This window comes from Manacus candei, unplaced genomic scaffold (assembly GCF_025592945.1).
Source record: "Manacus candei isolate 608988 ecotype Guabito, Panama unplaced genomic scaffold, ASM2559294v1 h1tg000086l, whole genome shotgun sequence".
NCBI classification, from domain to species: Eukaryota; Metazoa; Chordata; class Aves; order Passeriformes; family Pipridae; genus Manacus; species Manacus candei.
Window position 1 is genome coordinate 7,482,866 of NW_026138134.1, and position 27,391 is coordinate 7,510,256.

The 27,391-nt window shown below is 44.8% G+C and overlaps 1 protein-coding gene across 3 annotated transcripts in view; it reads left to right on the forward strand.

Moving 5' to 3' along the window:
• KMT2A (lysine methyltransferase 2A) overlaps positions 1 to 27,391 on the forward strand; it is a 39,352-nt gene that overhangs the window by 5,703 nt on the left and 6,258 nt on the right. For 2 of the 3 annotated variants that reach the window (XM_051812322.1, XM_051812324.1), the window contains exons 2-27: positions 2,523 to 2,592; positions 3,242 to 5,910; positions 7,190 to 7,367; positions 7,750 to 7,984; positions 8,957 to 9,021; positions 9,538 to 9,909; positions 10,525 to 10,598; positions 11,235 to 11,363; positions 12,205 to 12,318; positions 13,478 to 13,624; positions 13,870 to 13,965; positions 14,763 to 14,883; positions 15,644 to 15,757; positions 16,106 to 16,290; positions 16,866 to 17,039; positions 17,867 to 17,977; positions 18,225 to 18,298; positions 18,798 to 18,991; positions 19,334 to 19,440; positions 19,594 to 19,731; positions 20,236 to 20,394; positions 20,682 to 20,799; positions 20,884 to 20,962; positions 21,214 to 21,374; positions 22,023 to 22,208; positions 22,841 to 27,152. In XM_051812322.1, the coding sequence (XP_051668282.1) occupies positions 2,523 to 2,592; positions 3,242 to 5,910; positions 7,190 to 7,367; positions 7,750 to 7,984; positions 8,957 to 9,021; positions 9,538 to 9,909; positions 10,525 to 10,598; positions 11,235 to 11,363; positions 12,205 to 12,318; positions 13,478 to 13,624; positions 13,870 to 13,965; positions 14,763 to 14,883; positions 15,644 to 15,757; positions 16,106 to 16,290; positions 16,866 to 17,039; positions 17,867 to 17,977; positions 18,225 to 18,298; positions 18,798 to 18,991; positions 19,334 to 19,440; positions 19,594 to 19,731; positions 20,236 to 20,394; positions 20,682 to 20,799; positions 20,884 to 20,962; positions 21,214 to 21,374; positions 22,023 to 22,208; positions 22,841 to 27,152 (10,382 nt within the window). The remainder of the gene's footprint in view (positions 1 to 2,522; positions 2,593 to 3,241; positions 5,911 to 7,189; positions 7,368 to 7,749; positions 7,985 to 8,956; positions 9,022 to 9,537; positions 9,910 to 10,524; positions 10,599 to 11,234; positions 11,364 to 12,204; positions 12,319 to 13,477; positions 13,625 to 13,869; positions 13,966 to 14,762; positions 14,884 to 15,643; positions 15,758 to 16,105; positions 16,291 to 16,865; positions 17,040 to 17,866; positions 17,978 to 18,224; positions 18,299 to 18,797; positions 18,992 to 19,333; positions 19,441 to 19,593; positions 19,732 to 20,235; positions 20,395 to 20,681; positions 20,800 to 20,883; positions 20,963 to 21,213; positions 21,375 to 22,022; positions 22,209 to 22,840; positions 27,153 to 27,391) is intronic. The other variant, XM_051812325.1, reaches the window with a different exon arrangement.

Consider the following 27,391-nt stretch of genomic DNA (forward strand, 5'->3'; position numbering starts at 1 on the left):
AGAGATGTACATGTAAGCTTTGCTGCACAGAGAGATTGTCCTGTGCATGCCTGGTTTTAGGCTTCATGTGTTGCACAAGGCACACCTTCCCATGTCCTTGTATATATAATAATTTTTTGTACTGCGTTATCCTTTTTCAGGTAAATGAGGTCATGTTCAAAATCATTATGTTTTTTAATCATTCTCCATCTGTCATGCTTTATAGTCACTTCTAAAAAAATAGAGGGAAGCTGTTCCTGCCTTGTTTGCCTCAAAGCTGCATTTTGACATGTGATGGCCAACTGGATGGGTTAGCTTGGCAAACACATAGTGGTACTTAGTGGCTTTCTTGATCTCTGACAGGTCACAAGGCTGCTTTCTCAGGTAGTGACAGTGACTGCTTAGAGGTCATCTATACACTCATGAGTGTCACTGAACCAGATAATGCAGGTGATGATTTGGTCATGTTACTTGTGGTTCTAAATGAAGCCAAAGTGATTGTTTTGTGGAGGGAGCCTTTTTGCTGTAGACAATTCTGGTGGCTGCTTGATAGGCTATGGGGAAAAAGTTATCATTCCCAGACTATCAGGCCAAAGCCAGAATTAATGTATCCCATTGGAAAAGTAAGGTAACAGGGCTCGGTTTGAAAATAATGCCAGTTCCAGTCTGTGGATTATGACTGGCAATTGTCAAAAATGTGGCAAGTACTGATTTAGAAGTCACAGATAAAATAAATAATGACTGTAGGACCCAGAATAACAAGATGAAGAAAAGATCCATGGCAGCCACAGGAACTTGGAGGCCGGTTCAAGTCAGGAAATTGCACGGGGTGAGCGGCTGCTCCCTTTGCATTTCCAAACCTGACTGTTCTTAGAGTGCTTGTTGTTTCTCTGCGTGCCTTCTCAGCGTTGAGAGCATTCAGCCCGCACCTGTCTCCGCTGGCAGCCTCTCCCTTTGTCGGGGCTGGGACCCTTTCCCTGCCTGCCCACGCAGGCAGCAGCACAGCAGCAGTGTTTACATCCTGCAGCGAGCCCACGTGCTCGGGAGCGGCAGGCAGGCGTGACAGCCGCTGATCCGCAGTGTTGGGAGCGGGCAGCCCTGCTCCCGCAGCTGCTCTGCTCCGCTTGCATTGCTGCAGGATGGAAGTTGGGAAGCGGTAGCTTCTCCCTTTCGGGAAATGTCCTTCAGGGGTTCTGCGTGATGCCGGGGGCCTCAGGCAGAAGCAATGCCTTTTGGCATAATTTTGTTTCTTCTGTGTTGCTGTATCATTGCTTTTTCCGGTTTCCTTGGCATCACTGCTGCAAGTGCAGAGAGCAGATAGGCAGCAGGGATGTGAGGAGGGGCAGGGCCACCCCCTCCTTCAGCAGCGTGTGTGGGTGATGGCTTCCAGTGATTAACTGCAGCCCGAGGGGGTACGTGTTGTATTTGACTGGCCAGAGCAGTTATCTGCATTGAGAACCTGGATGGTTGCCTGGTCAGAACACTTAGTGTATTTGAATTGTTTATGCTGGAGCTCATCAGACAGAAACCAGGCAGAAAATTTTGAGAAATAGTTTGATCTAAAGCCTTGCTGCTTTTCATCACATCACAGCTCTCCTATAGACACAGGTGTGGGTCTCAGTGTGTGTGGTTCAATTTCTTTAAAACCAGACTGTGGTTTCAGTAGCTCAGGTGCTCTTTATTGGTCTGTCCTGGAAGTAGATGAAGTAGAAATTCCATGTAAAAAACAGGAGGCAGAACATGAGGGAACAATGTTACTTCTTTGCACAGTTCACCTTCACCCTTCACAGTGTTGCCCCTTTTCACTTCCAGGATACTGTTCTCACAGTGCCTGCCCTTCTCAAAGCTCAGCATGTGGCCACATCACACAGTGCTCTGAAGGGAAGAGCCAACATAAATACTTGAGGTGAAAATAGGAAAGGTGTAACGACATACAAAAAAAAAAAAGTGTCACTACACATTTGGGTGGCAGATGAAAGGGACTGACCTTTAAGAGACTCCCTGATGCACCTGCCCTATGTAGACAGGGAGGCTCATACCTCTGTCAGAGGGAAGAGCTTCACAGCATAAGTCATGTTTTCATCTCTCCTAAAGATCAAATCTGAAGTGAAGTAAAAAGAGAGGCTACACATAAGTTAGCAGGAAGTTGAGCTATGTTTGTACTAGAATAATAAACACGGAAACACTTCTTTTGCTGAAGTATGTCTTTAGGGTGGTTTGAATAATAGCTTACAGGAGCAGAGCTTTGTGGTTTGATAGGAGCAGCAGATTTTATGCATTAAGGATTTTTTTCTGTGTATATTTGTCCTTTGTTTCACCGTAATTCTTTTTGATTGTTCCATAGCTGTAAACTGTAGTTGCTGTGTATGTGTATATAAAAGTTTTTTTTCCTTTTTTAGCAATTGTTTGTTAGAAGAACAAATGCCAGTATCTTCTTTGGGGAAGGAAAATCCTCTAGAATCCTTTTGTGCTTTGATCACAGGGAAGTTCTTTGTAATGTTATCATCCATGTCCTCAAACTTCCATCCGTTTTCTCATTGCAGGATGAACAGTTTTTAGGTTTTGGTTCAGATGAAGAAGTCAAAGTACGAAGTCCCACCAGGTCCCCCACAGGTAAGTTCAAGTTGCAGGATTGGGTGTTGACTTTCTGTTTTCCTTTGTGATGGCTTTGCTGAGCTTCTTCTGTTTGTTCCATCAAATCTCATTCACCATAAAAGCCACCCCAGTCTCTGGATTTAACTCAGTTAAGTGTTGGACTCTGTATGTCTGATCTGTAAAGGAACAGAGAAACTTTGAGAAAAAGAATTATACTGATGAAACCATTATTTGAAACCTCATGTCAGAGGTTTGACTGGTACTAGAGAAGAAGGATTTTTTTTTTCAACTACTGTGATCTGCTTAAAACAATCTTTTAATGTGTTTAAAAGGTGGCGTGTGCCCTTGAGAATTATTGCCCCTGCCCGACATGAGGTTGGTACTGGGTTTGTGCCATTGCATATCTCTTTGTTGGGAAAAGGCAAGCTTGCATTTTTAAAAATGTTATCTCCATGATATCTTATGTGGGAGAAGAGGTTTGTTGGGAAGGTATTCTCTACATGTAGTGATAAAATGGTATTTCTATTTGTTGATTATCTGAAATGTTTTGGCAACTTGTGCAGGCAGTGTGACTGATACTGAGTAAATACTTGTGTGACCTGGGTAATGCTGATCCCACACTCAGAGAAATTTAATATGTACTCTACTTTCTCTACTTCCCTCTCAGTTAAGTCTAGTCCACGGAAAGCTCGTGGGAGGCCCCGGAGCAGTTCTGACCGAAGTTCAGCTGTACTGTCAGACTCTTCGTCGGTGTGTTCCCCTTCGAGCAAGTCTGAAACCACATCCATGGAGAAAGTAAAGAAGAAGGAGTCAAAGAGTGGGGAGAAAAGACGAGGAAGACCTCCAACACTTACAAGTGTGAAATTCAAATTATCACAAGAGAAGGACACATCAGACATTCAAAAGGGCAGCAAAGAAGAAAAAGAGAGTCTGAAAAAAATCAAAAGGTCACCATCCACTACATTTCAGCAAGCAGCTAAAATCAAGAAATTAAGAACTAGTAAGCTCTCCCCACTGAAATCTAAATTCAAGCCTGGGGCAAAACTTCAGATTGGGAGGAAGAGCGTTCAGATCGTGCGCAGGAGAGGCAGGCCACCGTCCTCTGAACGGGTAAAGACTTCCTCAACTTTAGTCATAAACTCACAGCTGGAGAAGCCTCAGAGGATTCGCAAAGAAAAGGATGGCACGCCACCTCTCACAAAGGAAGAGAAGACTGCTGTCAGACAGAGCCCGCGCAGGATTAAACCCGTTAGGATTATACCTTCCACCAAAAGGACAGATGCCACAATTGCTAAGCAACTCTTGCAGAGGGCTAAAAAAGGAGCACAAAAAAAGATTGAGAAAGAAGCAGCCAAACTGCAGGGCAGGAAGGGGAGAACCCAACTCAAAAATATCCGACAGTTCATCATGCCAGTTGTGAGTGCGATCTCTTCACGGATTATCAAAACACCCAAACGGTTTATTGAGGATGAAGACTACGATCCTCCTATTAAAATATCCAGACTAGAATCCACACCAAACAGCAGGTTCAGCGCTACATCTTGTGGCTCCAGTGAAAAGTCCAGTGCCGCTTCTCAGCATTCGTCTCAGATGTCTTCGGACTCCTCACGGTCCAGCAGCCCCAGCGTGGATACATCTACGGACTCCCAGGCTTCCGAGGAGATGCAGACACTTTCTGAGGAGCGAAGCAATACTCCAGAAGTTCACACTCCACTGCCTGTTTCTCAGTCCCCTGAAAATGATAACAGTGATAGGCGAAACAGAAGATTTTCGATAACAGAAAGAAGTTTTGGCCAGAGGACTGCAAAAAAGCTGTCGGCCTTACCAAGTGTGCCGCAGCAGCAATCTTCCTCCTCTCCTCCTCCCCCTTTGCTCACTCCCCCGCCACCACTGCAGCCTGCTTCCAGCATCTCAGACCATACCCCTTGGCTAATGCCTCCAACCATACCATTAGCCTCGCCCTTTCTTCCTGCTTCTGCTGCGCCCATGCAAGAGAAACGAAAGTCAATTCTGCGAGAGCCGACGTTTAGGTGGACCTCCCTGAAACATTCCAGGTCAGAGCCACAGTACTTCTCATCAGCAAAATATGCCAAAGAGGGTCTTATTCGCAAACCAATATTTGATAACTTCAGACCCCCGCCGCTGACACCGGAGGACGTTGGCTTTGCATCTGGCTTCTCAACACCAGGTGCCACGGCTCCCACACGTCTGTTTTCGCTTCACTCTGGAGCCAGGTTTGACATGCACAAGAGAAGTCCTCTGCTGCGAGCACCCCGGTTCACGCCGAGCGAGGCCCACTCCCGGATCTTCGAGTCAGTAACTCTGCCCTCATCAGTCGGTCGGGCCACCACAGGGACCTCTGCTGCGGGTGTGTCCTCTCGGAGGCGGAAGAGGAAAGCGTTCAGCCCCATCCGATCAGAACCCAGATCTCCTTCACACTCCATGAGGACAAGGAGCGGGAGGCTTAGTACCTCTGACCTGACAACTCTCACCCCACAGTCTTCTGTCTCTTCCTCATTAACTAGCATTTCAGTTAGTTCTCTCGCCACTAGTGCCTTAAATTCAACTTTTACTTTTCCCTCTCATTCCCTATCGCAGTCTGGGGAATCAGCAGAAAGAAGCCAGAGACCGAGGAAGCAAACGAGCGCTCCAGCAGAGCCTTTCTCATCCAGTAGCCCTACTCCTCTCTTCCCTTGGTTCACATCGAGTCCCCAGACAGAGAGAGGCAGAAACAAGGACAGGGCAGCAGAGGAACTCTCCAAAGATAAAGATGCTGACAAAAACCTGGAGAAGGACAAGAGCAGAGAGAAAGACAGAGAGAGGGAAAAGGAGAACAAACGGGAGTCAAGGAAAGAGAAAAGGAGAAAAGGGTCAGAAATTCAGAGTAGCTCTGCTTTGTTTCCTGTAGGTAAAATGCCCAAAGAAAAAGTTGTCAGCGAAGATGTTGCAGCATCATCATCTGCCAAAAAAACTGCTGGGCGGAAGAAGTCTACAGCAGTAGATCCCACGGCAGATGTTTCCGCTGCTGCTCTGGTAGATACGGCAGCTGTCAAAACCAAAACGTCCAAGAAAGGTAGAGGGGGCTTAGACAAATCAGACCTGGACGTCAGCCCCGCTGTGCCATCTTTGGAGAAGGAAAAAGCTCTGCGTCTTTCTGCTCCTTCGTCAAGCACTGTTAAACATTCCGCTTCCTCCATCAGCTCTATGTTGGCTCAAGCAGACAAACTGCCAATGACTGACAAGAGGGTGGCCAGTCTTCTGAAAAAGGCAAAAGCCCAGCTGTACAAGATTGAGAAGAGCAAGTCCCTCAAACAAGCGGATCAGCCAAAAGCACAGGTATTCCTTTTTCCAAGTTGAATTTTTTGCTAGAGTGCATCTTACTTTGAACTTACTCTGAAAGTCACAGTAGCTTTTGTATCCTGAGTGAGAAGAATTAATGTGCCAAGCAAAGCAGCTGTTAGTGCAACAGATGGCAAATGATTAGAAAACAAGGAGCCCTGGGCAGAAGCTGAGGGGAAGAGGGAGCTGCTGTGTAGTGAGCTCAGGGGGGAGCTGCGTGTGTTTTAGAGACCAGTATGGCATAGCTGCTTATTGGGTTTCTCTGAATAAATCTAAGCAAAGTGATGGTCTAGAGTAGTACTGTCTCTGAAAAGTGCAGTTCCAGCAAAATGCGGTGTCTCTCTTGGCCTTGACATTTCTTGTGGACCCTCCTTGAGTGTAAGGCTGGCTTCTGAAGAGCAAGTTGTTCCCTTAGTCTCTCTTGGTTTTTAACTTTGCACAGTGATCTGTCACTTATGAGAGGGAAGAAAATCCATTGGGATTTTACCTCTGATTTGGAGGACTGCTTCCTACCATTCTCCTCTTTTCCCTCTCCCCCACACCAAACCAACCCTTTTCTGCAGTCCTCTTTACCTACCAGAAAGGGAGGTGAGATACACTTTCAGGGAATACTTTTTATTTAAACTTTTCCTAACATCATTAGTGTTGAAAATCACTAGCACATATTTCAAATAGAAAATTCTCCAACTGGTGTCTCCAAAATGAAGAAGTATTTACTTCTGTGTGTCTGACCTGGTGTAGCAGAAGGCCAGGCCCTCACAGTTGCTTGTTTGGGTAGTTCTTTTGGTGGGAGATATTCCAGAATCTTATGATCAAAACACAGAAAATGGCACTAAAATGCCGCATCTGTTTAGCACCTAGTAAACAGAAGCCCTTCATCTGAGACACCAGCATCTGCAAAGCTCTCAAACAGCCTCATTTACTTCTGCCTTCTGCTGGATCAGTCAGCACTGAGTGCTGGTCCAAATCCAGTGGACTCTGATATTTGTGATGTCAGTGCCTTGATAACATGGCTTCATGAGCAAGTTGGTTTTCCAGTAGCGGACAGAAACTTACCGTGTAGCTCCAACTGAGTAAAACCTCTTGCTCTCTTGCATTTATCCTCCCTTGGATAGCTGAGGCTTAGAAGGCTGAATCTTTGTTTTTATCATGATTCTTACAAAGTGCAAGCTAAGGTATAGTTTATCTCTGCTTAGAAGTTTCCATTACATATTTCTCAGCCTCGTTTTGGTACCTTTCTTAGGAATACTGTCTGTTGTCATGTTCTGAAATCTAGGGGCAAGAGAGTGATTCATCAGAAACATCAGTCCGAGGACCACGAATAAAACATGTTTGCAGGAGAGCAGCTGTTGCGCTGGGCCGCAAGCGAGCAGTGTTTCCTGATGACATGCCCACTCTGAGTGCCTTACCGTGGGAAGAGCGGGAGAAGATACTGTCTTCCATGGGGAATGATGGTGAGTTGGGATTTCTGGTTTTTGTCTGGACCTGTACAAAGTCAGCTTCTGTTGACTGCTTACAATGAGGACTTCAAGTGATTAACAAGGGAAAATATGTTAGAGCTCCGGGCTCTCTATTACAGTGCCACTCAAACAGGGTTAATCCTTTCAGCCACTGGGAATTGTGTCAAATACATGTGTTCTGCACCAAACTTGTGTTCTGCAGAGGGGTGTGTGTGCATATACACATGTACACATCTGTGTATACACACACTGACATACGAGTGTATACACACTCGTGTGGTTCTGCACATGAACTTAGACTTCTTGGACTAAATTAGACACTCCTGAAACATTCTTTAACATCAGCAAATTCACATTAGAAATGTTCTCTTGATAGATAAGTCATCGATAGCTGGCTCAGAAGAGGCTGAACCTCTTGCTCCACCTATAAAGCCCATTAAGCCGGTTACCAGAAACAAGGCACAGCAAGAACCTCCGGTGAAGAAAGGCCGGCGCTCCAGGCGCTGTGGGCAGTGTTCGGGCTGTCAAGTTCCAGAGGACTGTGGTGTCTGCACTAACTGTCTAGACAAACCCAAGTTTGGTGGGCGCAATATAAAGAAGCAGTGCTGCAAGTAAGTGAGAAACTGTGCCTGCACTGACTGGGATAAGTGTACCCTCACTCTAGGCCAGGAACAGCAGATTTACCCTGTAGTATGGGCTTGGAGTGAGCTTGGCCTGGGCTGAGGCTGGATCAAAGCAGGGGACTATAAACAGCTTAAGAGTCAAGATCCCAAATCAAGATGAGCTTGTTATGAGCTCTTTCTCTGGAGGTCACTTCTGGTTTATTCTCCCCAGTTTGACGAAACTGGCATTGAGAAGTGTTTGGTGTGAGTCCAGAGGCTTCTGTTATGGGATTTTGCAAGGGAGGCAATGTACACATAAATATTTTTCTCTTATTTTCCAAATTGCATTCATGAAGAGCTTGTGTTTTCTAGATGATGCTTATCTGGCTTATATACACTTTGTATATCAAAGATGTCTCTAGGTGACATTAAGAAATACCACTCTTTGATATCTCCTGTCATTTTTTGTACATATCCCTTAGATTGAACATTTTTAAATCGCTGCATTAAATTGATTTTACCAGGCTAGATAATCTATCTGAAAGGGCAGCTGCTAAAGCAACACCAGTAGGTTGTTGTGGTATGAGAGCTGTTTATAAAGCCTTGCTGTGAGAATTGCTGTGTGAGAGTACTCTGCAGGCTGGAAGAAGTCTTGCTCTCAGCAGCTTTGCCCAGGCCTCAGGCTGGGTTTCAGAGCCACAGGCCCTGCTACAAGAACAGACGCAGAAACAAAGCCTGGCCCAACATACAGAAGGCATTACATGCTAAGTATAAGAAAATAGGGAATAAAGTTGAATAAAAGTTAACAAAAGTCTTGATCTCCTAAACCGGTCACACTCCAAGAGTACTTGATTTTGTCTGAACAAAAGTAGTGCTTATATTGATAATTTTATTTTCAGTTCTTCATGTTGAGTATTTATAGACTGTCCTCTTAACGTTTGCATCTTTATTCTGATTTCATGACATGTTCTTTATTTTTAGAATGAGGAAATGTCAAAATCTACAGTGGATGCCTTCAAAAGCTTATCTCCAGAAGCAAGCTAAAGGTAGGCTGAAGCACAAGAGAGAAGTTTTCATTTCATGGGTTTTGCTCTCTGTGCTGTTGTTGTGGCTACACTGAGCTTATAAAGGTTATTTTACAAGGAGCCACCCTGCCTGCACTGATGGCAGGTGAAAGGGGCAGGAGAGATGTGGGTGCTGACAGCATTTGTACTCCCCTGTGTCTCTCAGCACTGGACTGGTAGTTTTGCTTCCTTCCTTTTGATTCATTTTCCTTCCTTTTCCTTCCTTCCTCACAAAGTCTGCTCGCAGCTCTGAATCTGTGCTACTGCAGGAGGATGTTGCTTACTGCTGTCTCAGAATAGGGGTCCAAGGTATAAGAATACAGATTGAAGCACAAGCCAAGTACATTAGTTTATTTTTTGAGTACAGTTTTTTCTTTCATATGACAGAATGATGAAGTTCTGAATCAAAGTCTCCGTATCGTTGTTTCAAAGAAGCAGCAAATTATTTGAAGTCACACCAGTTTGTCTTTTTGCTTTATCTGTGCTTCTTCTTCCTAGCTGCAAAAAAGAAAGAGAAGAAATCTAAGACAAATGAGAAGAAAGAAAGCCATTCTGGAAAAAATCAGTTGGACTCTGGACAGAAACAAGCTCCTCAAGCTGTCGCACCAAGAGAAGACAGTGCTGGGAAGAAGAGCAGTGAGCCTGCCCGTAAGCCTGTTGAGGAAAAGCATGAGGATGGGAATTCCTCCGTTCCCGTGTCAGAGCCCAAACCAGTTCCTACATCTGGTACCAGAAAGACTGGCAAGCAGACATTCCAGCAAGTCCAGCTCCCTCCTTCTCAGCCACCGAGCTCAGGACCTTTGAAAAAAGAAGCACCTAAACTTAGCACTTCTGAGCCCAAGAAAAAGCAGACTCCCCAACCAGAAATAGGTAAATGGGACTATTTATCCTCAGTATGTTTGAGTCGTGTTAAGTAACAATATTAATACCAGTAAAAACTGTTGGGTTTTAAATATGATAAATGCTTTGTGGTGTGTTGAAAGTACAGCAGATTATTTTGAAAATTTTGCTTAGAACTGGCTTCCGTTTTGTTGAACTGCAGAGTATGTTGGGGCAGGGAGAAAGATGGCCATCCTGGTTGGGACTGAGTCATGTAGCTGTGGCAATCTGGAAGTATGTTTTCAATACTGTTAAGCCTGTCAACTTCCTAGTCTGAATGTGAAACCAGGAGGATGTAATCTTTTAACACAAAAGCATAGTCCACTATTGGATGTAGTGCAGAGCAGCATGAACAGTGACCAGCCAGGCAGCTCTGGGATTTCTGTGGTTTGCACCCACAGTGCTCCAGATTGTTAGCAGAGCAAACTCTGCTAGTCATGCCTCCAGGAGACTGCTCATAGTTGGTGAGGTGCAGCCACAGAAGAGGGTGGAAAAGTTCTAGTCTAAAACTCATCGCATGTTACCCAGCTGATTTTTTTCCCTTTTCTTCTCTACAGGTGGCTGTTAGTTACTTGAAATACTCATAATTTTTCCCCCCCTTCCTAGGCACAGAACAAAGCAAACAGAAAAAAATTGCTCCCCGTCCAACTTTCCCTGTGAAACAGAAACCAAAAGAAAAGGTGAATACTGTTTTTTGTACAGTCAGTAAAATTTCAAGCACCTGGAACTTCTCTCTGTCTAGAAAGTAGAACCATCTTGTGTAACCCTTTGCAGATACTTTTTTATATTTGGTTCTTAAAGATGTTAGGTTTTTCCTTGTTGACTGTATGTGGATACCAGAAAAACCTGATCTATGCCTAAGATTCGGCTTAGGTGTTATTTTGATCTCGAAGACTTGTGCACTGGGGGGTGGAGGCTAGTTTTTCCATAAAAAATGGAACTACCTTTGTCTCAGAAACAGCTCCGTCGTGGAAAAAAAAATAATTGTCTTATTTAAATATGAGGGAGAAGTGCATAGGACCTGATTACACCCAGAGCTGCCCCACTGCAGCAAAAGACCAACCCGCGCTCTGGTGGGAGAGAACAACGTGATGGTAGAGGAAAGTGCAGTACATGGAATTACAACTGTAATTGCATGTGGAATGCTCTTAGGGAATGGTTTGTGGAACGGTCACTTCCCTGCAGCTTCGACACACTCATTAATTCTGTGCTGGTTTGGGGGTTTGTCTGTGAATTATCTACAGCATCGGATATAACAGCAGGGTAAGTTCTAATGTCCAGGGTTGAGATTAATGCAGGCTCCTTTGCTTGACCAGGAAAAGCCCCCTCCTCTAAGCAAGCCAGAGAGCAGCACGCTGAACTTGCTCAGCACTCTGACTAACGGCAGCAGTTCCAAGCAAAAGCCACCTACAGATGGAGTCCACAGAATCCGAGTGGATTTCAAGGTAGAGGACAAAATGTTTTAAGTATTTGAATGTTCCATGGCTCTAGACACTGGAACTAGAGTCCCCTGAGAGTGCTGAGTTTGTGTGTCTGGTACCTTTCCCAGGGAACTGCAAATAGGAGCCTCATGAAGTCACTTGGTTGATTCTTAGAAGCTTGTTATGCCTTTTTTTTCCTTATAATTAGAGTACTGGATGAAGAGACACTTAAAGCTTTAAAACCTTAACTGTCAATGTGTGAGGATGAGCAAGAATTTGAGGTTTATGAAGAATTATTCCATTAAGATGGAACTTTAAATCCTTACCACAACTTGAGCCAACAAGATATGGGGAAAATGTTAGTAACTTGTAATTCACAATATTTGGGGTCTATTTGGGGTTTTAAAATGATAAATCATGTACTTTTTTGAACAACACTGTTGAAATAATAATAAAAATTAATATTTTCCTAATAATTTTTTAGTCCATCTCTAAGTGTTGATACTGGAGACTATAGTGAGATCTCATAAATGTTTTATACAAATATGGAGCTTAAATAAAGTACAATTCTTCTGAAATTTCATTTTTAGTAATAATTGTGCAATTGTGAAAAGCGTTGTCTTGTTCCTCAGGTTTGCTTTCCATAGAAGGAAGGCTCTAGCAGGCACTGAGCGCTCTCGGCAGGAGCAGTGCCGAGGTGTGACTCCCAAAATACACTGTAAAGTAGAGGTAGACGTTGAAATTATTTCAGTTTGAGACTTCTTGATCACAGGCCCAGAACGTAAAAAACAGCAATCATGTGAGCACTTTGTACTGATGTTATATGCCTTGTTCTGCATGGTGATGTGTCCTTTTGTACTTTCAGGAGGACTGTGAAGTGGAGAATGTTTGGGAGATGGGTGGGTTAGGCATCGTCACCTCGGTACCTATTACTCCCAGGGTGGTGTGTTTTCTCTGTGCCAGCAGTGGACATGTGGAGGTAAAGCATTGTGTTCTGCTGTTGATGACTTAGTTACAGCACTATGTTGTTACAAAAATAAATAAAAATTATAATGACTGTAATTCAGAAGAAATTAAAATAATACATGCAAATCTGTCCTTGCTAGAATTTGTCCCAAGATACTCAAGTGCAAGGTATTTAAAATCAGTTTAGAAACTTCTTCAGTGCTTACTTTGGAAGTGCATTAAGTGTGAAGAATAGCATATTTGAGAGCATCCATGTCTCTGAATTTTTGAACTCACATCTAATGTAATGCAGAAGCTTTGCTCTCTTTTAACTGGAAATAAGAAAGGCTGCCCTATGGTGCAAAAGGGCTTTAGGCAGCAATGACTTTCCCAGGTGTGTCTGTACCTGCAAAGAGCTGCAAACTGTTACAGAAACGAGACTGGAAAGCTTCTGGTGCTGCCTGAGGAGCTGGATTGAGATGTGTTAAATGCATTTCCAGGTGTAGATAGGTGCCTTCTGAGCATCTTCAGACCAGCTGACCTGGGAAAGTGATAACTCTAGGAAAGTCTGGGTTCTGGTGAGTGGACAGTACTAGGGAAAAGGGGATTAAGTTCTGGATGTGGACATCAGTGCACTTGAGGTCATGAGGGTCCAGTGGGACATGGAGCCATCCCCTTTTCAGTCAGGGTGCTCCAGGCAACAAACAATTTCCGTGTCCCCTGTGAGCCTACAGTGTTCATGCCCTGAGAGTGACTGTTTTTCCAATATGACCAGCCTTGTAGGGGATACAGAGAAATTAGAGTTTTCTAATGGCCACCTGGGCTGAATGGAAGAAGATACTTTTTGTTCTGCATGTCCCTACTTTCTGCACTAAATGTGTCTTCTGGTGCAGTTGGCTTGTGTTACAGGGAGGGAACAAGAGAGGGAGATCCTGAAGAACCCTGCAAGGCTTTGTCGATGCTCAGAGCACTTAGTTAGCAGGTACCAGACTCCTGGTGGCTGCGAGGTGTCCAGTCTGTATTTGGGTTTATCTGAAATACGCGCTCAGTTTCCCTCCTAAAATATGGCAGTAGGAATGCTTGTTCTGTCAGTTGTAAAGCAGAATTCAAAGTAGTTTGGAGCACAAGGGGGTTTATTTGGGAGCTTCAAGCAGCTTCTGCATTGCTAAAACCTGCTTCTCCCTCCCTTGCAGTTTGTGTATTGCCAGGTCTGCTGTGAGCCCTTCCACAAGTTCTGCCTGGAGGAGAGCGAGCGGCCCCAGGAGGACCAGCTGGAGAACTGGTGCTGCCGTCGCTGCAAGTTCTGCCACGTGTGTGGGAGACAGCACCAGGCCACCAAGGTACCCCAGAACTGCTGGGAGACCCAGCAACACCCCCAGTGGTCCCAGAGCTCCTCTTGCTCCAGAACTTGGCGAGGAGAGCTGAGGGGCAGTCTGCGCACTGGGGAGGAGACCTCTCGAGTTGCTCCAGTGCAGTTTCTTTCTCGTGCTCCAAATGGGGGATTCGATAAAAAATTAAAATGTCCAGGATTTTGCATACCTTTGCAGGGTCTCTGTTCCAATGCTTTTCCCCCTTATTCTTGTAGCAATTGCTGGAGTGTAACAAGTGCCGAAACAGCTATCACCCTGAGTGCCTGGGCCCAAACTACCCAACCAAACCCACCAAGAAAAAGAAAGTTTGGGTGAGGCATTTTAATTTCTTTTTTGGAAAATTCATTTATTAACTGATCATAACGCACCAGAGCTCTGCAGAGCTCTGATGCAATTACTCAGCTTTTCAAGCCAAGGTGCCTGTTGCATCGGAAGGTACATTCAGAAACAGATAATGAGGTGGCTGGTTGATAAGATGTTCTGAACAAGCAGGGGTTTTAAAGAGGTTACACCTTTTTTTAGTTGTAGTAGATCTTCTGATCATAGTAAGTCTTTTGATTATAGTCCCATAAAGTGGAAGAAGCTCTTTAGAATGGAAGCATTTACCTTGTTAACAAATCTGTTGATATTGGTATTGAGAGACAATTTGGATTAGTGTCCTAATTTGCATCTTTCAAGCTTTTGTTCTAAGCAAGTGCCGATAGTGTATTTCCTACTAGGAGTTTGTAGGTGTTTTCTACTACGATACATAAAGTTTGTAAACTTTTAAAAGAATACTTTGTATTTTAGATCAGAAGAAATGCCACAACTACATATGCTGTTTTATGTGAGGGAAAGGTGATATTTTCTTCAATGCAAATATGAAGGACAGAAAAACTATACTGCAATTTGGCTTAATGTTTTTTCTTGTTGCATTATTACCATCTTACCATAAAAGGAGTGAGCTCTGTTCTTTTTGGTGAAAGTTTCAGCATTTGAAACTCCTTGTTCTGTTGGATGAGTTCTCAGTGCTCGTTAAATAAAATTATGAAATGTGTTGTTTGCACAGAAAGCACAGGAACTGCTGGATAAAAGCATGTAACTCTTGCCAAATGCATTCTTTTTCCAGATATGTACCAAATGTGTTCGCTGCAAGAGCTGTGGATCAACAACACCAGGCAAAGGGTGGGATGCACAGTGGTCTCATGACTTCTCCCTGTGTCACGATTGTGCCAAACTCTTTGCTAAAGGTACATAAAGTTGTGACTCTTTACAGCAGGAGCCTCCTCAGCTGCTTAGTTTTGAATCAGTCAGTGTCAGTATGAGTGAGCAGAGGGCCAGCATGACAGCTGAGCTTGGCACAGTCCAGGCAGCAGTGCAGGCTGGTTAAGGTCAAACCTGAAAGAGCATGTAACAGTTCCTGTCAAGGCCGGGATCTTAGAGCATGCAGTGGCTCACCAAAGTCACCACTGCTTTATTTTCAGAGTTTGGGGCTTTCAGCATGTAAACTCTGTGCCATGTGAAGGAATTATTACACACCTGTTAGCTCAGGATTTCAAGTAGCAGTTGAGGAAAAGACATTTTAAAGTATTCTGGACTTAAAAGCAACAAAATTTCTATTGTAAAGTGGTTGTTTCCTGTGTTAGTTGCTGTACATGATGCCTTTGAACCTCAAAGGGGCATTCTTGGGAAAAATCCCAGGATAGAAAATCTTAACTGTCTCACATAATTTCTTGCCTGTGTGTCATCTTTTTCCTTTCATTTTGCTCTTGCATATAATATTTTGTTAGTCTTACCACACCCAAAAAATGGGCGCCCAGCCATGGGATTCTAGAGTAGGCAGTGGTCTTTCAAAGTTATTTGTTGTAGCCTCCTGACAGTAGATGGGACTGTGCTGACAGCTTACTGGGAAGGGTGTTCAGAGCTGCTTGGTGCACCAGGAAGTAACCACCCAGCCTTTAAGATGTGTGTGGAGTCCAAACTCCTGATGAAATCTGATTATGTTTGCAGGAAATTTTTGCCCTCTCTGTGACAAATGCTACGATGATGATGACTATGAGAGTAAGATGATGCAGTGTGGGAAATGCGACCGCTGGGTCCACTCCAAATGTGAAAACCTTTCTGGTAAGGAAATCCTCATCCCATCAGTACTAAAGAACACAGGGTAGTGATTAGATCAGAGCAATCCAGTCCTGGACCTTTCTACTAGACTGTTACTTTAACACCCTCACTTGTGACCTACCTGAAAAATACCTGTCAAGTTGGTGACAGGTAAACCAGTGCTAATACCAATGACATCCTGAAAGCACAGGACTTGCTTCAAAGGCAGTGTCACTCAGTTAGCTGCAGAAGGGGCTTTTGTTACCTGAAAAGTATTTCAGTTAGGAAGTAAGTGCAGGGCAGGGGCTTTTCCCTGTATCCATCCTTCAGTGAAGTACTTCAGGTGGTTATCTTATCTTCTTTTGTCTCCAGATGAAATGTATGAGATACTGTCCAACTTGCCTGAGAGTGTCGCGTACACCTGCATTAACTGTACAGACCAGCATCCTGCAGAGTGGCGTCTGGCACTGGAAAAGGAGCTGCAGGTTTCCCTGAAGCAGGTTTTAACAGCCCTGTTGAATTCCAGAACTACCAGCCACCTGCTGCGGTATCGACAGGTAAGCTGGAGCTTCTGTCCTCTTAGTGTTAGTCCAGCTTGTGACGTGCCTGGCATTCACTTGAGCTGTGGTATTGCTGTGCCTCTTCCTGCAGAAATGTCTGCATCATATTTGGAACAACACATGCTGTGATTTATTTATATTTTTTCTTTCTTTTGTTCATTCCTATGGAAGCAAAGAAGTGGGTATCTATGATACAACTTGTGAAGCTGAAAAAATATAGGGTAAAGTTCTTCAAGGAATGGGAGGATTTTGCTCTGTGATGGTGAAGGTGCTTTTCTGACAGAAGAAGAGGATCTTAGTCTTGAAATATGCATTCAGAAATAAGACTTCTGAACAATGGGTTTGATTCTTATAGCTGATGGCTCTGCCCTGCTGTGCACCTTACAGGTCATAGCAGGAAGCTGCTTAAGAGCTTTTCATTGTTCCTACATTTTGGACAGAAATCAGAACCCGGGTCTCCTTTCATTCACATTAGCAAGAATCTCTGGGCCAATAAATGTGCTTGGGAGTGTATCACGAGGAGCAGCTACATTTCAATAGCCATTGAAATGTCTCATTGCTGGTGTTCACAGGCAGCAAAACCACCTGATTTAAATCCTGAAACAGAAGAGAGCATCCCATCCAGAAGCTCTCCTGAGGGTCCCGATCCTCCTGTCCTAACAGAAGTCAGTAAACAGGAGGAGCAGCAACCTCTGGATCTGGAAGGAGTGAAAAGAAAAATGGATCAAGGAAGTTACACATCTGTGGTATGTCAAAGTTTTCATGTTCCACTCTATTATGCTATAGACTCTATGAATTGCTTTATGACCTGTGGTGTTTATAACTGAACAGGCTTAAGCCTTTTCTTCAGGAACACGGAAGCAGGTTATCGTGCTGCTAAAAATAATTCTGGCTGGCACTGATGTTGATGTTGGCCCAGAGACAAGTAATTGATGCTGTTGTAGGGCTCTCTGTAACCAGCAGTGATACTTGGTTAGACCCCATTTGCTCTTAGTCAGGTGTTTATGTAGATGGAAACAGGACAGGTCATCCTTCATGTGGAAATTTTGACTGAAGGCCTGGCCCAATAGCTCTGCTGCTGTGGGTTAGCTGAAAAGGAAGGAATTCATGGGTGAAGGGGTGACTTATTCAAGGGTCAGTTACAGAAAATACTAGTGTTGAACAAATCAGTTCTCTTTGCGGAGACCAGCCTTTTACTTTTTTCCCCCTACAGAATCTGTAATCTTTGAGGAACACTGTATATTGCAAAGTGCTTGACAAATGTTGATTGTGCCAGATTTTGACCAAATCCTTCTGAGGTAGCTAGTTTAGTGGATGTAAAACTGGTCAGAAGTCAGCTCCTTGTAGAAGGAAGAAGTGAACAGTTGTGGGTGTAGCAGCTCTGCCAGCCAGTTTGCAAATGTAGAGGGCTGCTTGATTCTTCACAGCCAAATTCTCTTTCTGCTTTTAAGTCACGCTCTTGTCCAATCTGATAGTCATCTAGATGCTCATTTGATGCCCTAAAGGATTAGTGGATGGTGTAGCTGTGCAAAAGACAATCCTGTTAATGTGAAGTTTTGTGGGTTTCTTACAGTTGGATTTTAGTGATGACATTGTGAAGATAATTCAAGCAGCCATTAATTCCGATGGCGGGCAGCCAGAGGTTAAGAAAGCCAACAGCATGGTCAAGTCCTTCTTTATTCGGGTGAGATGGGCTACAGTTATTTTGAAATCTACTTGGTATCCTACCACTGCTTGTTGCTGTTGGAGTCCAAAGGGCCATCACACTTGCCCTTGCTTGGGTCTTTCCAGGAATAAAATAATACATTGTCAGAGTTGTTGATGTTAATGAAATGTTACTAGTTGTGCATTTACAGTAGATCTTGGCTGAATGTCTTTGAATTTTTGGGTATGTTGTCTAACTTTTCTAATGGGTTGTTGTTTTCCTTTAGCAAATGGAGCGTGTTTTTCCATGGTTCAGTGTAAAAAAGTCCAGATTTTGGGAGCCAAATAAAGTAACAAGCAAGTAAGTAACTGTTCTGTATCCAACTGTGACACCCTGCTGTTTGCCAGCTGTCCAAGCAAAACGTATTGAGAGAGCCTGTTGTGGGGTTGGGATTTCTGGTTTTCTTTTTTTTTTTTTCCCTAGGAAGTTACACATTAATCCCATTCCCAAGTTTTGTACACACTTCCTTGTTCTAAAGCAGAACACTTTTTAGAACTATTTACAACTATTTAGAACTAGGTATTACTGTGTGTTGACTTGTCAGTCCTGTCCTTCCTTCTCTCTCTTCCTTCTCACACCCCCACTTGGGGTGGCTCTCCTGCACCTGTTACCCTCCAAAGAAACAGACACATCACAAACCTTAAAACGTGAGTGGTCACAGCCTTTGTGGGGACCACATGTAGGCTGTAGGTAATTAAATGAGGTATTAGAGGGGGAGAGGTCAGGTAGGCCCTGGTAGCCAGGGCACAAGGTCCTCTGGTGCAGCCGGGTGTGACACTGACCCCTTGCTCCATCTCAGCAGTGGTATGTTGCCAAACGCGGTGCTGCCCCCGTCGCTCGACCATAATTATGCTCAGTGGCAGGAGCGTGAAGAGAACAACCGCACTGAACAGCCCCCTCTGATGAAGAAAATCATTCCAGCTCCAAAACCCAAGGGGCCTGGAGAGCCAGATTCACCAACTCCTCTACATCCTCCTACACCTCCCATCTCCGGTAAGAAAACCAATGGCAGCACTGCCAATCCCAAATCTGAAGCACTTTGGTCCAAAGCTCCTCATAGTAAAGGGAGGGTGGTATTAGTTCTGAATGCAACTGTCTTGAGACCTCTGTGACCTGAAGTCATTCGGAGGCTGTTACACACAAGGTGTTTCTGAGCTAAGCTTGGACGCAGGAATACCTTTGCCCCTGAATGAGGGCTATGTGGAGGCTGATGTGTGCTTTGCTTTCCAAGCTGGCTATTGAAAACTCTTTTACCCTGTTTGCTTACTGACAATCTCTCCAGATGAATTTTTGCCTTCCTGAATTTCAAGAATGAACACTGTTCTCTCCTTTAAGGCTCTGACAGAAGCAGAGAGGATAGTCCTGAACTGAACCCACCTCCAGATGTAGAAGACAACAGGCAGTGCGCGTTGTGCCTGAAATACGGTGACGACAGTGCTAATGTGAGTATGTGCCACGTGCCCATTTCCACAGGAGCCCATTTAAGCAGTGCTGTAGGTTTGGTACTGTGGATAGGCGGGGCGGGTTTTATGCATGGTTGTGTTTCATAGAAATTTGAAAAAAAAAAAAACCAAACATTTCCTTCCGTTCTTTAGGATGCCGGGCGTCTCCTCTATATCGGCCAAAACGAATGGACACATGTGAACTGTGCTTTGTGGTCAGCAGAAGTGTTTGAAGATGATGATGGTTCTCTGAAAAACGTGCACATGGCTGTCATCCGGGGAAAGCAGCTGGTGAGTACAAGCAAAGAGCGTTTCATTAAACTTCACACTGATTTAGAATCACAGAACCAAGACAGGAGCCCAGCTAAAAGATGCCTTGTGTGTGTGTTTGTTCTGCTCTGTCCTTTCTTGCAGTATTTTTTTAACACTATAACAGTACTGAATGAAGGTATTTGAAAAGTTGTTTTATCATTGCTCAGTTCAGAAATATTGTGGAGATAAAGTGAAGCTTGCAAATGTGAGAGTTGGATATAGAGCTGAAGCAGGAAAGTCTGAGGCCTGGAGTCCACAAATGCAAAAGTTCTTCTATATGAGGGATCCTTCTTCCTCTTACCTCCTCCTCCATGTCTCGCTTTTGCGTGTGAGTCACTGTAGTGAAATGGAACGACAGTGAAGTGGGAGATCAGGCATTAGTCTAAACTTCTGTCTGTGCCAAAAAAGCAACTGACAACAGTAATGGTGGTCTTGTTTTAGAAGAGATTAAATTTTAACTTTTTTTTTTTTTTACTTTTGCAGAGATGTGAGTTCTGCCAGAAGTCAGGCGCCACAGTAGGCTGCTGCCTCACTTCCTGTACCAGTAACTATCATTTCATGTGCTCACGAGCCAAGAACTGTGTCTTTCTGGATGATAAGAAAGTTTACTGCCAGAGGCATCGTGACTTGATCAAAGGAGAGGTGAGATTCTTCTGTCCTGGTCTGCCTCACACTCTGAAGGTGGGGTTAGCCTGTAACTATAAGCACTTTTTAGAAGTTCATGTTGAGTGTGTTCCTCATGAACGAGGGCTGGACTGCAGTGCTCTTTGAAAGATGTCAGTGGTACAACTGGCCTGGGGCAGTTTGGCAAGTGGTGCTGTGTGGCAGTTCAAAAACTAAAAGATCAAACTGAGGATTGAGTAGGACAGGCTGCACAGTGTACATGTGGTGGTTCCTTTAATGAGTAGTTTTGTGGTTTCTTGTTCCAGGTGGTTCCGGAGAATGGGTTTGAAGTTCTTAGGAGAGTTTTTGTGGACTTTGAAGGGATCAGTTTGAGAAGAAAATTTCTTAGTGGCTTGGAACCAGAGAACATCCACATGATGATTGGTATGATCTAGTCTCTGGATACTTGATCCACCTTTGGTGCTGGAATGTGGTTCACAGAACTGTTCTGTTCCTCTCTCTGCTCAGGTTCAATGACAATAGACTGTTTAGGAATTCTGAATGACCTCTCAGACTGTGAAGATAAGTTGTTTCCCATCGGCTATCAGTGAGTATAAACTGTTTCATGATTTGATGTCTTTCAGTATATTTCATGCCAAACCAGAACTGAAATAACATATGGGAAAATTGACTGTAGCTTTCCTACACTGTTGAGGAATCTCTGATTAAGCTGAGTGTGCAGCATGTTTTGCCAGGAGGCCTTTGGCCCATGTAGTTTTGAGAAACTGAAAATTTGAAACAGGAATGAGGTTTACTCAACTGTTGATTAAATTACTTTATGTTTGAATTATCTTCCAGGTGCTCCAGGGTGTACTGGAGCACAACAGATGCCAGGAAGCGCTGTGTGTATACCTGCAAGATCATGGAGTGCCGACCTCCAGTCATAGAACCTGACATTAACAGCACTGTAGAGCACGATGATAACAGAACAATTGCCCATAGCCCAGTTTCCCTTACAGGTAATCTTTTAAGGACTTTATAGAAGTATATTCTCTGTATGGTTTTGCCACAGTGCATCTCTTAAACAGATTTGGACTAGAATCCACTTCAGGCTTCCAAATTATGTTACAGCATCTTAAGACTTTAAGGTCCTGAGTGTACTGCTAACTTTGAAAACTTCAGCCAAACGAACACTGCTGCAGGGATGGTTTCTAGTCTACAGCTTATAGAATTTTCTAGTGATCTAAAACTTCAAACTGTACTTGAAGTGTCAGTGTTGGTCTGTAATATGGGGGTTCAGTACATTGTTGAATAGTCATATTGTGCTGCTTAAGTATTTCCAAATTGTTTTCATGTATCCCAGGGTAAAGCAGTGAAAGATTTTTAAAACATTTATAGTTGTCATTGTCAACATAGAATTCTAAACTCTATAAATACATAGCGGAATTTGATGTGTAAGCTGAGTATTAATGTATTGCTACAAGTATTTGAAAATGTTCTTAGGAGAAGAAACCAGGTATTATCTGATGGCAGATCTTTGACTTTGTGTTCATTTAACAAACACCCTGTTTCTCAAAGTGGAACCTGATAGCAGTATATAGTTTATCAGGTCATAGCTTTTAGAGTTCAGTGATGGCTTATACTGTTGTTTCTCATTTACACAACAGAAACTCTACCGAAAGACAGCCAAAATACACCTGAAATTGTAAACCCACCATCACCAGATCGTCCCTTGCATTCTCAGACCTCTAGTTCCTGTTACTATCCAGTGGTCTCAAAGGGCCCCAGGATCAGAGCACCAAGTTATCCATCCACACAGAGGTCTCCTGGATCTAGGCCGTTGCCCTCTGCAGGTATTTCTAGTGCTGTTGACTTTGAGGTTTGTTTTGAAAATATTTTTGTTTAGTTTGTGCCTTTTGTTTTGGCTTCCTTCAGAGTGGGGTGTTACATTCTGTTTCTAAAGAAAGGAGTGAAATGGCAATAGGCTTGAGGAAAGGAGAGTTCTGACAAAACACAGTAGAGATGGCTTGTTGAGAAATGTACAACTGACACAAACATTCCCCTGGGATAAAGAAGCAGCCTTTGACAATATAGTAGTAGTGATCCAGAAGAGCTGTGATAAAAGTTAGGGGCTTAACATCTCAGTCAGTATTTTTCTAGAGAGAGTCAGAAATGTGGTATTGTAATTCAGTTGCTGTTTCTGTGTGAATGACTCATGTTTTGTTTCAAACTGATGTTGAAAATTCCCATCTAAAGTTGAGGTACCAAACATTGAGATGCAAATTTGTCAGCTCCACGTGGTGAATCCTGGTTGACAGTATTAGGTTTTTAACACTGATCTCAAGTATCATCATTATGTTGGTGCTATTTGGCTGAAAGGTTTTGTTGGGTTTTAATTTCTTGTGTTTTATATGAAGGAATAGGGTGTGCATTGATTGTGAAGGTTTCAGGTCATCTGACAGTCTTTCTTGCCTTCTTTTCTCAGGAAGTCCTACCCCAGTGACCCATGAAATAGTGACAGTAGGGGATCCTTTGCTGTCCTCAGGACTTAAGAGCATTGGTTCTCGGAGACACAGCACCTCTTCTTTGTCACAGCAGCAATCAAAACTCCGAATGGTTTCCCCTGCACGAGCTGGGAACACTTACTCCAGGCATGGTGTGTCTTCAGTTTCCAGCCTGGGGGCCTCTTCAGAACATGAACTGACCGTCAGAAGTACCGACCGCTTTGTGGGGTCGGTGAACACGGGTCCTCCTAGTGCTCCAGTTCAAAGTTGCTCTACCAGTTCAGGCTCCCAGAAAACAGCACCTTCAACTGGAAGTAAAACTTACCAGCTGGATGCATCTCCATCCACAGAAGGGAAACATTCCAGCAGTTCAGATTTGATAGCCAAAGGTGCGCCTTCTAAGGGAGAGAAAATGAAAGCGGTGACCTCAAAGGACCCAGATTATTCAGCTCATACTTTTGTCCCTGGAGGAAGCTCCAAAGTGTCCACTCAACCAACCAGTTCATCAGGCACAGAAGCGAATGTTAAAATAGGAACCTTTCAAGAGTGTTCAGGATCATTTTCTTCCAAAGAAGCAATAGCCTTTCCACCTTTGCATCAGAGAGGCCCAAGGAAAGACAGAGATCAGCATGTGGAACCTGTACAGCCAGAGAAAACAACTGTGGCTGATGAGACGGATGCAAAGACCTTGAAGTCTGCTGGAGTAAACAGCAGATCTCCTGCAGCAAGTGAGCAAGTAGTTTCTGCCCCCAGAGAGAGGCGTCAGAAGGGTAAAAAGTTAATGAAAGACAGTTTTAAAGAGAAGCATTCTCTGAAATCTCTTACAGAGTCAAGTCAAGCAGTAGGCAGTGATGAAGGAAACCTGAAACCAGAATTTGGCCATCAGGGCTTGGCAACTGAACAAATTAGCCAGAGGTTATGTAATAATATTCCTGCTGAAAAAGCTGGTGAGAAGTCTCCACCTTCACAAGGGCCATCTAAAGGGTCATCAGTGCAGGTTGAAACAGCCCCTAAGGAATCGCAGGCACCCAGAAAACGCACCGTTAAAGTCACTCTGACTCCTCTCAAGATGGAAAGTGAAAACCAGTCTAAAAATGCACAGCAGGAAAGTGATGCCGAAACTCAGTCTGCTGGGGCAGACCTGGCTGCTCTGGCTGAGCCCTCCTTGGCTTCGGAAAGCCCAGAAGAGAACCCCGTAGTTCAGGGAAGCCCAAATGAAGCGCCAGCACAGGAATCTCAAAATAACACATATGAAAATTTGCCCATTCAAGATAACAACTTGATGCTCCAGGATGGTGCTAAAGCTCAAGAAGAAGGCTCATACAAGCGGAGGTATCCACGGAGAAGTGCTCGGGCCAGATCCAATATGTTCTTTGGACTGACTCCTCTGTATGGTGTGAGGTCCTATGGAGAGGAAGACATTCCCTTCTACAGTAACTCAACTGGCAAGAAGCGAGGGAAGCGTTCTGCAGAAGGACAAGTGGATGGCGCAGATGACTTGAGCACATCAGATGAAGATGACTTATACTACTATAATTTCACAAGGACGGTGGTTTCCTCGAACACGGAGGAGAGGCTTGGATCCCATAGTTTATTCAGGGAGGAGGAGCAGTGCGATCTTCCAAAAATCTCACAGCTAGACGGTGTGGATGATGGAACTGAAAGTGATACAAGTGTCACAGCAACAACCAGAAAAGTCAGCCAGGTAACTAAAAGGAGTGGCAAAGAAAATGGGACAGAGAACTTAAAGATGGATAGAACTGAAGAAGCTGGAGAGAAAGTACAAGTCACCAAGAGCTCCACTGTCCACAAAACTGACCCCAAGATTGATAACTGCCACCCTGTGAGCAGGGTTAAAGCGCAGGGTCAGGACTCACTGGAGGTGCAGCTGAGTTCATTGGAAACAGGCCGCAGGACTCACGCAAGCACACCTTCCGACAAGAACTTACTGGACACTTTCAACACAGAACTTCTGAAGTCCGACTCTGACAATAACAACAGCGATGACTGTGGGAACATCCTCCCTTCTGATATCATGGACTTTGTACTGAAGAACACACCATCTATGCAGGCATTGGGAGAAAGTCCAGAGTCCTCATCATCAGAACTCCTGACGCTTGGAGAAGGTTTAGGTCTTGACAGCAACCGTGGCAAGGATATGGGTTTGTTTGAGGTGTTCTCCCAGCAGCTGCCCACTGCTGAGCCTGTGGACAGCAGCGTCTCTTCCTCTATATCAGCAGAGGAGCAGTTTGAATTGCCACTGGAGCTTCCTTCTGATCTCTCTGTTCTGACCACTCGCAGCCCTACGGTGCCCAGCCAAAATCACAACAGGCTCGCTGTCATCTCGGAGTCTTCTCTTTCCTCTTCGGGAGAGAGATCAATGCTTGCCTTGCCTTCCACGGAGTCTGGGGAAAAGAGAGTGACAGTTACAGAAAAATCTGCCTCGGGGGAAGGCGATGCAGCTCTCCTGAGTCCAGGGGTAGACCCAAGCCCTGAAGGACACATGACTCCCGATCACTTCATCCAGGGTCACATAGATGCAGAGCATATAGCCAGCCCACCCTGTGGCCCCGTCGAGCAAGGGCACGGCAGCAACCAGGATTTAACAAGAAACAGCGGGACTCCGGGTATCCAGGTGCCGGTGTCACCCACCGTTCCCCTTCAGAGCCAGAAGTACGTGCCAAACTCCACAGACAGTCCTGGCCCTTCACAGATCTCCAACGCTGCGGTGCAGACAACACCACCCCACCTCAAGCCACCCGCAGAAAAACTTCTGGTAGTCAATCAAAACATGCAGCCCCTGTATGTCCTCCAGACTCTACCCAACGGTGTCACCCAAAAGATACAGTTGACACCTTCTGTTAGTTCTGCACAGAGCGTGATGGAGAGCAATGCTTCGGTGCTGGGGCCCATGGGGAGCGGGCTCACGCTGACCACAGGATTAAATCCAAGCTTGCCTTCATCTCAGTCGTTATTCCCTCCCACAAGCAAGGGTCTGCTGCCCATGTCCCATCACCAGCATATACATCCCTTCTCCACAGCTGCTCAGACTGGCTTCCCACCCAACATCAGCAGTCCTTCGCCAGGTCTTCTGATTGGGGTGCAGCCACCTCCCGATCCTCAGCTCTTAGTGTCCGAAGCTAGTCAGAGGACAGACCTTGGTACCACTGCTTCTACACCAGCGGCTGCCCTAGGCAAGAAACGGCCCATATCTCGTCTGCAGTCACGGAAGAACAAGAAGCTGGCTCCCTCCGGAACTGCTTCTGCTATAGCTCCTCCTGACATGGTCTCTAATATGACTTTAATTAATTTTGCTCCTTCCCAAATTTCCAACCACCCACTGGATTTGGGAACCATTGCGAATTCAACATCCCAGAGAACTGTCCCCAATATTATCAAAAGGTCCAAGTCTGGTGTCATGTATTTTGAGCAAACATCTTTGCTCCCACAAGGTGGGACCACTACTGCAGTCAGCACGTCTCCCAGCGTTATTGGTCCAGATGCTAGTCACCTCCCAGCAGGGCCTGTATCGGGCCTAACATCGAGTTCCTCAGTGCTGAACGTTGTATCCATGCAGGCCACAGCAGCCCCTACTACTGGTGGGTCAGTTCCCAGTCATGTTCTGGGACAAAGTTCTGTAACATTAACAAGCCCTGGATTATTAGGGGACCTTGGTTCGATAAGCAACCTCCTGATCAAAGCTAGTCAGCAAAGCCTTGGTCTTCAGGAGCAGCACATGACTTTACCACCAAGTTCTGGGATGTTTTCACAACTGGGAGCATCTCAGACTCCATCTACAGCAGCCATGACAGCTGCATCAAGCATTTGTGTTCTGCCTTCAGCACAGACAATGGGCATGACAGTTGCTCCGTCATCTGCTGACCCAGAAGGCTCGTACCAGCTTCAGCACATGACACAGCTCTTAGCCAGCAAAACTGGGGTTGCTTCCTCCCAGCTGGACCTTAGCACAGCTTCGGCAACAACGCAGCTGTCGAGCTTTCCACACCTGGTTGATGCTCCAAACAACACCGGACTCGAACAAAGCAAGGCTTCCTCGTCAGTGATGCATGCCAGCTCAGCATCTCCGGGAGGCTCCCCATCACCTGGTCAGCAGTCTGCAAGTAGCTCCGTGCTGGGTCCCACAAAAATGAAGCCAAAAATCAAACGCATCCAGCCACTGTTAGACAAAGGGAATGGAAAGAAGCACAAAACTGCTCACGCGTGGGCTGGTTCTTCTGAAGTTCACGCTCCCGACAGAGGGGCTGTTGCTGTACCCCAGGTCTTGGCTGCAGGGTAAGAGGAGAGTTTGGTTTTGCTCATCCCTGAGTTTTTTTAACAATATGAGAAAGAATCTCACACTAGTTCCTCCAGCAAATTCTTCAAGTGAAGGCAAATTGTGAAGTGCAAACTTTGATTCTGATGTGGTGCTAGAAGTGTGATCTGGTTCCTCATATCACAGGAGCAGCTGTTACTACTTGTGTAGTTCTGTGGAACTGGTGGATCTGTTCCTGCTTTCCAGTCTTGTTTAGAGC